The sequence below is a fragment of the Loxodonta africana genome, chromosome 16 (assembly GCF_030014295.1).
Source record: "Loxodonta africana isolate mLoxAfr1 chromosome 16, mLoxAfr1.hap2, whole genome shotgun sequence".
Taxonomy (NCBI): domain Eukaryota; kingdom Metazoa; phylum Chordata; class Mammalia; order Proboscidea; family Elephantidae; genus Loxodonta; species Loxodonta africana.
This window is the reverse complement of record NC_087357.1, coordinates 38,229,254-38,241,444: the sequence shown is the minus strand read 5'-3', so window position 1 is coordinate 38,241,444 and position 12,191 is coordinate 38,229,254. Positions and strand designations below refer to the sequence as shown.

The window sequence follows — 12,191 nt, the reverse complement described above, 5'->3', positions numbered from 1 at the left end:
TTGACTTGGTTCTGACTCATAGTGACCCCATGTACAACACAACGAAAGACTGCCCAGCCCTGCACCATCCTCATGATTGTTATTATGCTTGAGCCCATTGTTGCAGCCACTGTGTCAGTCCATCTCGTTGAGGGTTTCCCTCTCTTTCAATGACCCTCGACTTTAGCAAGCATAATGTCCCTCTCCAGGGACTAATCCCTCCTGATAACATGTCCAAAGTGTGTGAGACGAAATCTCACCATCCTCGCTTCTAAGGAGCATTTTGGCTGTACTTCTTCCAGGACAAATCTGTTCATTCTTCTAGCAGTCCATGGTATATTCAATATTCTTCGCCAACACTATAACTCAAGAGCATCATTTGTTCTTTAGTCTTCCTTATTCATTGTCCAGCTTTCACACACACATGAGGCCATTAAAAACACCATGGCTTGGGTAGGTGCACCTTAGTCTTCAAGGTGACATCTTTGCTTTTTAATATTTTAAGGGGGACTTTAGCAGCAGATCTGCCCAATGCAGTGCATCGTTTGAATTCATGACTGCTGCTTCCATGGGTGTTGATTGTGCATCCAAGTAAAATGAAATCCTTGATAACTTCAGTCTTTTCTCCGTTTATCATAATGTTGCTTATTTGTTCAGTTGTGAGGATTTTTATTTTCTTTCTTTCCATACTGAAGGCTGTGGTCTTTGATCTTCATCAGTAAATGCTTCAAGTCCTCTTCACTTGCAGCAAGCAAGGTTGTGTCATCTGCATAATGCAGGTTGTTAATGAGTCTTCCTCTAATCCTGATGCCTCATTCTTCTTCATATAGTCCAGCTTCTCGGATTACGTGCCCATTGGTGAGTGGATACAACCCTGATGTACACCTTTCCTGACTTTAAACCACACGGTATCCCCTTGTTCTATTTGAATGACTGCCTCTAGGTCTATGTACAGATTCCTCATGAGTGCAGTTAAGTGTTCTGGAATTCTGATTCTTCTCAATGTTATCCATAATTTGTTATGATTCACGCAGTTGAATGCCTTTGCACAGTCGATAAAACACAGGTAAATATATTTCTGGTATTCTCTGCTTTCAGCCAGGATCCATCTGACATCAGCAATGATATCCCTCATTCCATGTCCTTCAGAATTTGGCTTGAATTTCTGGCCGTTCCCTGTCAACCACTTTCGAATGATCTTCAGCAAAATTTTACTTTTGTGTGTTATTAATGGTATTGTTCAATAATTCCCACATTCTATTGTATCACCTTTCTTTGGAATAGGCATAAATATGGATCTCTTCCAGTCAGTTGGCAAGGCAGCTGTCTTCCAGATTTCCTGGCATAAACAAGTGTGCCCTTCCAGTGCTACATCCATTTGTTGAAACATCTCAATCGATATTCCGACAATTCCTGGAGCCTTGTTTTTCACCAATGTCTTCAGTGCAGCTTGGACTTCTTCCTTCAGTACCATCAGTTCTTGATCGTATGCTACCTCCTGAAATAACTGAATATTAACCAATTCTTTTTGGTACAGTGATGCTGTGTATTCTTTCTATCTGCTTTTTTTGATACTTCCTACATCATTCACTATTTTGCCCATAGAATCCTTCATTATTGCAACTTGAGGCTTTATTTTTTTTTCTTCAGTTCTTTCAGCTTGAGAAATGCCAAGTGTGTGCTTCCCTTTTGGTTTTCTAACTCCAGGTCTTTGCACATGTCATTGTAATACTTTGTCTTCTCAAGCAGATTTTGAAATCTTCTGTTCAGCTCTTTCATTTCATCATTTCGTCCATTCGCTTTATCTAGTCAATGCTGAAGAGCAAGTTTAAGAGTATCATCTGACATCCATTTTGGTGTTTGCTTTGTTTCCTGTCTTTTTAGTGGCCTCTTGCTTTCTTCGTGTATGATGTCCTTGATGTCATTCCACAACTCACCTGGTCTTCAGTCATTAGTGTTTAATGCATCAAATCTATTCTTGAGGCGACCTCTAAATTCAGGGAGAATATACTCAGGGTTGTACTTTGGCTGTCATGGACTTGTTCTAATTTTCTGCAGTTTCAACTTGAACTTGGATATGAGCAATTGATGGCCTGTTCCACAGTTGGCTCCTGGCCTTGTTCTGACTGATGATATTGAGCTTTTCTGTAGTCTCTTTCTGCATATGTAGTCAGTCTGATTCCTGCATATTCCATCTGGTGAAGTCCATGTGTATAGCCACCAATTATGTTGCTAAAAAAAGGTATTTGCAATGAAGAAGTCATTGGTCTTGCAAAATTCTGTCATGAGATCTCAGGTGTAATTTATATCACCAAGGCCATATTTTCCAACTACCAGTCCTTCTTCTTTCTTCCCAACTTTTGTGTTTCAATCACCAGCAATTATCAGTGCATCCTGATTGCATGTTTGATCAATTTCAAACTGCAGAAGCTGGTAAAATCTTCAGTTTCTTCATCTTTGGCCTTAGTGGTTGGTGTGTAAATATGAATAATAGCCATATTAACTGGTTTTCCTTGTAGGCGTACGGATATTATCCTATCACTGACAGGGTTGTACTTCAGGATAGATCTTGAAATGTCCTTTTTGACAATGAATGCAATGCCATTCCTCTTCAGTTTGTCACTTTTAGCATAGTTGACCATATGATTGTCTGATTAAAAATGGCCTGTCTGGTGTCATAAACCCACCTGGAGCAAAGGAGAATGAAGAACACCAAAGACATATGGTAAAGATTAGCCCAAGAGACAGAAAGGGCCATATAAACCAGAGACTGCATCAGCCCGAGGCAGGAAGAACTAGATGGTGCCCAGCTACCACCGATCACTGCCCTGACAGGGAATACAACAGAGAATCCCTGATGGAGCAGGAGAACAGTGGAATGCAGATCTCAAATTCTTGTAAAAAGACCAGGCTTAATGGTCTGCCTGAGACTGGAGGGACCCTGGAGGTCATGGTCCCAGGACCCTTTGTTAGCCCAAGATTGGTACCATGCCCCAAACCAGCTCTCCAGACAGGGATTGGACTGGACTATAAGATAGATTATGATACTGGTAAGGAGTGAGCTTCTTAGCTCAAGTAGACACATAAGACTGTGTGGGCAACACCTGTCTGGAGGTAAGATGAGAAGGAAGAAGGGGACAGGAGCTGGTTGAATAGACATGGGGAATACAGGATGAAGAGGAGGAATGTGCTGTCTCATTAAGAGGAGAGCAGCTAGGGGTACACAGAAAGGTGTGTGTAACTTTTTCTGTGAGAGACTGACTTGATTTGTAAACTTTCACTTAAAGCACAATTAAAAAAAAACAAAAAAGCCAACACCAGTCTACTTCAGCTCACTATTGCCTAGGATATCGATAGTTATGTGTTCCATTTCATTTTTGATGATTTCCAGTTTTCCTAGATTCATACTTTGTACGTTCCACGTTCTAATTATTAATGGATGTTTGTAGCTATTTCTTCTCATTTTGAGTCATGTCACATCAGCAAATGAAGGTCCCAAATCTTGACTCCATCCATGTCATTAAGGTCAACTCTACTATGAGGGGGCAACTCTTCCCCAGTTGTATTTTGAGTGCCTTCCAACCTGAGGGGATCATCTTCCAACACTATATCAGACAATATACCACTGCTATTCATGAAGTTTTCACTGGCTAATTTTTTTTTCAGAAGTAGACTGCCAGGTCTTTCTTCCTAATCTGTTCTAGTCTGGAAGCTCAGCTGAAACCTGCCCACCATGAGCGACCTTGCTGGTATTTGAATACCAGTGGCATAGGTTCCAGCATCACAGCAACACTCAAGCCCCCACAGTATGATAAACTGACAGATGCATGGTTGATGTATATCTGAAATCTCTTTAATCTCATTTAAATTCATCTTTTTTCTCTCTGCAATTTATTTGTTAAGGAAATTGAGTTGTTTTACAGGGTTTCGCAGAGACTGGATTTTGCTAATTGCATTCTTCTGGTGTCTTTTTTTTTTTTTTTTTGCTGTAAATTTTATTTATTTTGGTGTTGCTGTAGGGAGTAGGGAATATACATAGCAAAACATATACCATTTCAACAGTTTCTACATGTACAATTCAGTGACATTGATTACATATGTTGAGTTGTGCAACCATTCTCACCCTCTTTTTTGATTTATCTTAGTTATCTAGTGCTGCTATAACAGAAATACCACAGTGGATGATTTTAACAAAAAGAAATTTATTCTCTCACAGTCTAGGAGGGTAGAAGCCCGAATTTAGGGTGCTAGGTCCAGGGGAAGACTTTCTCTTTGTCGGCTCCAGGGGAAGGTCCTTGTCATCAATCTTCCCTGGTCAAGTAGCTTCTCTATACCAGACCCGGGGGCCCAAAGGACACACTGTCCTCTTGGCTCCTGTTTCTTGGTGGTATGAGGTCCCACGTCTTTCTATTCTTTTCTCTCTTTTATGTCTCAAAAGAGATTGACTTAAAATACAACCTAATCTTGTAGATTAAGTCCTGCCACATTAACATGACTGCCTCTAATCCTGCCTCATTGACATCGTAGAGGCAGGATTTACAACACACAGGAAAATTACATCAGATGACAAAATAGTGGACAATACACAATATTGGGAATCATGACCTAGCCAAGGTGACACATATTTTGGGGGGACATAATTCAATCCATGACATCCCCATTAACATAAACTCACTGCCCCCTAAGTTTCCTGTTTAAGCTTTCCAGTTGCTAGTGTCTCTTTGATCCCATATAGGTAATTATTCAAAGAGTATAATGCTCAAGGCAGACATTTTTTACTAGTTAAGCTAACTTTATTTGGCTTTAAGAAGACTTCAGGCATGTTTTGCTTTAAGGCTTAAAGATTATTTCAGGGAAAGAAAACTTCAGGCACATTTTTCCTTTAAGGTTTATAGATTATCTCAGGGAAATAGTTTCAGGGGTTCGTCTAGCCTTCATGGCTCCAGGAAGTCTGGAGTCCATGAGAATTGGAAAATCTGTTTTGTATTTTCCTTCCTTTGATCAGGATTTTTCTATACAAGCTTTAATCAAGATATTCAGTAATGGTAGCTGGGCACGAATTAGTTCTGGTCTCATGGCAATTAGCTACACATTCTATATCCTCCTCCTATTCCTGACTCTCCTTCTTCCTTTGTTGCGCCAGGAGCATAGAGAGAAATTGTGCCTTGGGTGGCCACCTGCAAGCTTTTAACACTCCAGGCACTGTGTAGCAACTTAGGAGATAAACACATTGTTAGAATAATTAACTGGAGTGTGTCATGAAACCATGACCTAAAACCTCCAGACCAAGGAACCAAATCCCATGAGGTTTTGGTTGTACGTAAGCAGGCTCAGCAGCTACTCTTTTGGTCATTACTATAAATATATCTGTCACAAATTTTTTGCCAATCCAACTTTTTATAAGTGTACAGCTTATTAACAGCAATTACAATAATCAGCTGTGCAACCCTACCTTTAATCAATGCAATCTTTCCATCGCAGTTAACCCCTCTCGCCCACTCCCTCCTGCCCCTGGTAATTACAAATAAACTTTGGTCTGTATACATTTGCCAGTTCTTGTTTTTATGTGAGGTCGTGTAATATTTGTCCTTTTGTGATTGACTTACTTCACTCAGCATAATGTCTTCAAACTCCATCCATATTGTAGCATGTATCAAGATTTCATTTTTCCTACTGGCTGAGTAGTATTCCATTGTATGTATGTACCACATTTTGTTTGTCCATTCATATATTGTCCGTTTAGGTTGTTTCCACCTTTTGGCTTTTGTGAATAGTGCTGCAGTGAACACTGGTGTACAGGTTTCTGTTTGAGTCTCTGCTTTCAAGTCTTTTGGGTATATACCTAAGAATGGAACTGCTGAGTCATGTGGTAGTTCTGTTTTTAATGGGAATCCTCCTACTTCGTCCTTCTCTTTCAACATTGCTTTAGCTATTTGGGGCTTCTTGCCATTCCATATAAAATTGAGGGTTGATTTTTCCATTTCTGTAAAGACAGCTTTTGGAGTTTTGATTGAAATTGTATTAAGTCTATAGATTGCTTTGGGCAGTACTGACATCTTAACAATATTAAGTCTTGTAATCCATACTCATGGAACATCTGTTTATTTAAATATTCTTTAATCTCTTTCAGCAGTGTTTTATAATTTTCATTGTATGAGCCCTTCAAGTCCCTGGTTAGATGTATTCCTAGGTATTTTATTCTCTTAAATGCTATTGTATACGGAATTGTTTCCCTAATTTCCCTTTCAGTTTTCTCATTGCTGGTGTCTAGAAACTTAACTGATTTTTGTTTGTTGATCTTATACCCTGCAACTTTGCTAAATTCCTCTATTAGCTTTATCTTGTGATACCTCTAAACATATTCTTCTTTGCCCCATATTTCCTGTAAACTGGTAGTTAGATCTAAAGGCTTCAATATTTTGGCAAGATCACTTCAGAGTGTGTGTGTGTGCTTCTGTCAGAAGGCACATAATTAATGGTTGTCCCACCTTTTATGATTGAGTAGCCGTTGATAACTATTATTTAGATTTATTACTTTATTAGGTGTTTTCAAAATGATGACATTCTAATGTTATCAATTATCCTTTATTAGCTGGCTGATATTTTCCCCTTTTATTGTTTTTGGAATAATTATTTAGTTCCAAAGGTAAATAGTGATTTCTTTTAGTATTTTTATGAACATATGGATTTCAGCATATCTGATGTGTCTCAACCCACTGCACCTATCACTTTTTGTTGCTGTTCAAATTTTTACTATTCTGGCTAGTGGGAACCACTTGAAATTGGCTCCTGAGCCCTTTTGACCCTAGTAATTTTCATTGCTTACTTGCTTTTTGGTATGACAAGATGTTCCAGGCTTATCTTACCAATATCCTGCCACAGACCTGGAATCAGCCATTTTCCTGAAGAACATTTGTTCCTTTTAGTAAAAGATAGTATTTAGAGATCATAATCTTATTGCTGGCGTAGAAGGTAATAATTGAAGAAAAGCCCTAAAAGGAATAAGGGAATGAGAATGTGAGTATGTGGAAAAATGACACTCTAGGCAGAGGGAATAGCAGGTACAAAGACTGAGGCTGGAGCAGAGGGAGCAAGAAGAGGGGAATAGTAGGAAAAGAAGTCAGGGAGGTGATAGGGACCAGGCCATGTAAGGAAGGACTTTGGTTTTGCTTGGATTGAGATGGGGAGCAATCGAAGGGTTTTGAGCAGAGGGGTAACATGAAATTTGGTTGTTGTTGCTGTTTTAACTTAATCATTATGGATTCTGGGTTGAGAATGGACTGAAAAGGAGTAAGACCAGTGAGGAGGCTATTACAGTAATCCAAGTCAGAGATGATGTGGCTTGGACCAGTGTGGTGGTAATGGAGGTAATAAGAAGAGGTGAGATTTTGAAGGTAAAACCTACAGAATTTGCTAAAGGATTGGACTTGTGTTGTGAAGATGAGAATTCAAATGTGACTCCAAGATTTAAGGCCTGAGACAGAAATGAAGTTTAAAACATCATGATAATACAATTGGGACCTCTTCTCTAGGTCAGTACAGTGTATGTGTGCACGTGTTATGGGTCAGGTAGAACTTCACAGAGGATTAGATGTTTAAGCTGAGGCATGAATGATATGCAGGAGGACCAAGCTGGTGGTCAAGAAGGAAAAGTGCGTTCTGGACAGAGCACAGCAAACTGGCTTCTTATTAAACAGATAGTACACATATGGTTTTGTGACATTGGTTACCAACCCCATGACATGTCAACACTCTCTCTTCTTGACCTTGGGTTCTGAAGACTAGGAGTTTTTAAGCCTAAGAATGACATTATCAGATAAACACTTCAGAAAGATTAGTGTGAAGGATGCTTTAGAGGGGATGAAATTGGTAGCTAAAAAACCTGAAAGGTGACAAGGGAACAAGCCCTAAGCGTGTAGTGTTACGGATAAGCACAAGTGTACTGAATTGAAGTCAGACTGCTATGTTCAAATATCAGTTCTGCCACTTATTAGCTGTGCAGATTTGGTTGTTACTTCATCTTTCTGAGCTTCTGTGTTCTCTTCTATAAAATGGGAATAATAATAATGCCTAACTGATTGAGTTATTATGAGATTAACATGTGGCTAAACTATGTTCCTATGACTGTATATTTAACTCAGATAAACTTCAAATTTTTATGAAGTGCTAGTTTTTATAATGAGATTTTACCTCCTCTGGTTGGACAAGGAGTTGGGCTCTAGAACACTTTACTCTTGATTGATTGATTTCATCTCTCTTTCTATGATGAGATTGAAAGAGAATGAGTCAATGGTCAAAACTTCCGTCTGCAATATGATGTGATAGTAGAACTTGGTAGGAGTTGCTTTGACCTTTAATTGTTGGACATACAGAATTGTTGAGGCTCTTTATAAACAGGGAAGTTGAGCTCTCACTGACATGCTCAAGTATTTGTTTCTCTCACCTTACCCCTCATCCATTCTGCATCTCTACCTATTGATCGTTCTTTTCTCTTTCTAGCTTTGGTGGTCTGGTTTCCATTTTGCAGTTCATGGGATGTTTTGTGGATATGCTGTTTGTCAAATTTCAAACAATAATACCAAAATAGTAAAAAAAAAAACAAAAAACAAACCATTGTAAAATTCTGGATCTTTAAGAATGTTCCATCATATTACCTAAAAAAATTTTTACCGCAATAGGGCAAATATCAAACCAATGTTCTTTATTAGAAGTAGAGTCTAGACTGACTCTGTAGAGCACACCCTTGAATTTTTCATTTAGTATGATTAGTTGTTATTATAAATTAGTTTTCATTACAAATGCAAAGCAATCATTTAGTAAGATAGTCTTAGTATACAGACCCAGATCAAAGCACCATTTATTGAGCACCTACTATGTGCCAGGCACTGTACAATGTAATAGGGATACCGAAATTAAAAATCAGCTCCTGCCCTTATTAAAGTATGATTGAAAGTCTAATGGAGAATAAATTTTCTATATACAGTCAAAACCAATCCTTAATGGTCACAAATTTAAAAATGGTTTGTGTGAAGAAAAATGTCTCATGGTATAATTTGCTTTAGACATAAATGCTCGTGCTGGAAAGGCAATGTATCACAGTAGATAAAGCATGAACTAGGAATCAGAAAACCAGATTCATATTCTTGCTTTGCTGCTATTCATTCATTACTTCAATCATTCATCAAATTTTTTACTGAGAGCCTACACTGGAAAGAAATTGCATTAGGTGCTAGGAGCATTGTAGTGAATGAGAGAGACCAACTTCCTGTTCTGTGTGAAACATGAGCAACTGATTTAACTTCTCCATGCCTCTTTTGCGAAACCTCAGGTTCGACTAGGTCTAGGTCTGAGGTCACTTTCAAATCTAAAATTCTAAACTTTGTGGCAGTCTTGTGTAAGGTGAAGTTGCCCAAGTGGTCTTGGTCCTCACATGTTTGCAGTGCCTCTCTTTAGGACTTACCTCCCTTGTCCTGATTTCAAAATAACTTGGTATGCACATTTAGAAAATGTTTTGGTCAGCCTCTCGTCTGCATGTGGGTCATCTTGGCAAAGCCTAGGTACGGCAATTTATGTTCATAAGACTTAAGAGGTAGGAAGCCAAAGTTACGAAAAGATAAATGACTTGCTTCAAGTCACAGCCAGAAGGAGGTTCCTGGGCAAGCAGCCTCCTCTGAAGTCCGCCCAGTCTTCCAATCAGTAACACTGCTTCTCCTGCGGTAGTGTCCAATGCTTGGGTGACCCATTGCTCTTCTGGTCTAATGAGCCAGGAAAAGGGATTGCTTATCAGGGAACAAGAAGAGATCAGCTTTTGGGGCTGGAAGAATTGTGCTTGCTTCTCTTGCCTCTTACACCCTCTTCCTGTGGGTGTCAAGGTAACAAATTTCTTGTTTTCTGCCTTCAAAATTGGGATAAATAAATAGCTTTTTTGCTTGCAGCCAAGACAAAATTTTCAAGGAAAAAAAAAAGAGTACTTGTGTAACAGAGAGAGAGAGACTAGAACACACAATGCTTCAGAATAAAAATGTTACGACCTGGGAAGGTCTGTGGTCTAGCTTTAGGGAAATGAGCTGCTAGACTCCTCAGCCAGTCTGTCCTTTCTAGTCAATGAAAAAGAAATAGGATTTGAGGTTCCTTCCGAAATGGGGCTGGCTAATTTAGCCCCTCCCATGAGACCAAAGCCTGTTATATATTTCTGTTCCTTGAGTACCTCTCTCTCTCTCTGAGACGGCCCATAGCTAGCAGAGGCTGGAGAAAAAAAAAAAAAAGAGAGAAAAGAGGAAGAAAACAAAAGCTGCCACTTATGGAAGGGAGAAGGGGTAAGAGCAAAATTGATTTGATCTGAATCTTTAAGAAAAAAAGAGAGTGAGAGAGAAAACAAGCCCGACCAAAAAGCAAGTACTTGAAAGAACAAGAGACAAAAAGCCCTGAATGAACTTTTCTACCAGCTTCCTTCTGATAAGAGGCAAAGGAAAAACTCTGAGAAACTTTTTAGGGAGCAAAGCCCAGGGTTGTTGTCAAGGGTGGCTCCTGAGCAAGCTGGAAGGGCTCATGAATATTCATTACCATTTGTATTCAGAGCCGGGTTTTTGAGAGGCAAATGATTTCTTCAGTCCCCTTGTAGTTTTTTAAGAAGCAGCTGCCTACGGGACAGTCTGGAGTCATCTTGCCGGTTGGTCGGTGCTGCCGGTTGGTCGGTGCCTCAGGGTGTTTGCTTAAAGATGCTGGACTCCGTGTGTAGATTTGTTTTCTTCTCGAGTTTCTGTGTGCTTTTCTGTTGTAAAAATAGCACAGATGTCTTTGCCGGGGTAAAACAGAGAAGTTAATGTGGCAAGAGGCTGTTACAGCAGGACCCAAGAGTCGTGTGTCTTGCAAAAGGCTGATAAGTTTCTTGGTATGTGTGGGGGAGTGTTTGGATGTGGGTGTGTGGGTGTGTGGGTGTGATGCAGAGGGAAGAAGAGGGTAAAGGGAGGAAGAACTGTTCTGTCTTAAAAGAGCAGGGCATGTCTGACTGACTGCATTTATATTTTGTCGAAAAACTACAAGAGCAGCCTCGTTTGTATAGATGGTGTGCAGAGTCTGTCTTTTACCTCTTTTGGGCATTTTCTGTCAGGAGGGATAGCCAGCTGCTTGGCAGCCTGTGGGAGCCAGGAGGAATCTCTGCAGCAGTATGAGGTGGCCAGAGCCCGGAGACACTCCTCTGGGGTGTAGGATCCTGAACCTTCTTCATCATCTCTAGCTTCTAATATTTCTAGATGTTTTTATTACATTTGAACATGGAAGAATAAGATGAGTAGCCAACGCATTTTTTAATAATTGTAATAATGACAGCAGTTAATGTTTACTAAGTATTTACTCAGTATTGGGCTCTGTTCTAAGTGTGTTAAGTGTGGTATTTATTCTGCCTATCAACTGTATGTTGTACTGTCGTTATTATTCCCTTTTTCCAGATGAGGAAATTGAGGTACTGCGGGGCGGAGGTAACTTGCCTTAGAATCATACAATTAGTATGAGGTGAATTTGCCTGACTCAGGGCCCAAGGGCTTTTCCACTATTATACACAGTCACTCTGCTCCAAAAGCCTCCCTCCCTGGCACACTGTTGATTCTGAGTTAGCAAATCTTTGAAGCTATTGGGGAAACAATGGTGATAAAATCTCAGGTTTGTGGAGGAATTTGTACTTTCACATGTATTTTTCTCATTTAGTGCTCATGGCAATTCTCTGTGGCAGAAAAACAGGTATTGTTACTACTCCCTTTTACAAAAGGTAGAAACTGAGGCTGGAGTGGGTTAGGTGACATGGATCACACAGCCAATTGTTGAAAGTTCAGATTAGACCAGAAATCTTCTGCCTCTGGTTTCCCGTCTAGCCTGCAGAGTAAAGCCAGTCATCTCTGAACTTCGATTCCCACCCCATGGGCCTCACTGAACCACTTTCGGTTCCCCATAGGTGCCTGCCCTTTTCCTCATTCTCAGACTCTTGCAAGGCACATTCCTCTGCATTGAAGGCCTATCCCGTCCTTTTTCCCCTTAATCTGGAGCCAGAATGCCTGGGCCTGAATCCCAGCTCCACCATTTACCAATTATGTGCCTCAGTTTGCTCACGTGTAAAATGAAGATAACACCTACCTCACTGGGTTGTTGTAAGGACTAAATGAGGGATTCATGCGGAGTTTTTAGAACCAGGGCCTGATGCGTGGTATGTGCTCAATAAA

At 40.0% G+C, this 12,191-nt stretch overlaps 1 protein-coding gene across 10 annotated transcripts in view; it reads left to right on the top strand.

The window, feature by feature from the left end:
* ENTPD1 (ectonucleoside triphosphate diphosphohydrolase 1) overlaps window positions 1–12,191 on the top strand; it is a 184,135-nt gene that overhangs the window by 57,304 nt on the left and 114,640 nt on the right. For 4 of the 10 annotated variants that reach the window (XM_064269546.1, XM_023546901.2, XM_023546896.2 and 1 more), the window contains exon 1: window positions 10,186–10,870. The exons of 1 other annotated variant lie outside the window; for it this stretch is intronic. Coding sequence is in view for 3 of the 9 variants with exons in the window: in XM_023546895.2 (XP_023402663.1) it covers window positions 10,280–10,295 (16 nt within the window). In the remaining 6 variants the exon portion in view is untranslated. Of the gene's footprint in view, window positions 1–10,183; window positions 10,871–12,191 lie in introns of those variants that run through there. 5 more of the 10 variants (XM_023546895.2, XM_023546894.2, XM_023546900.2 and 2 more) reach the window with 4 other exon arrangements.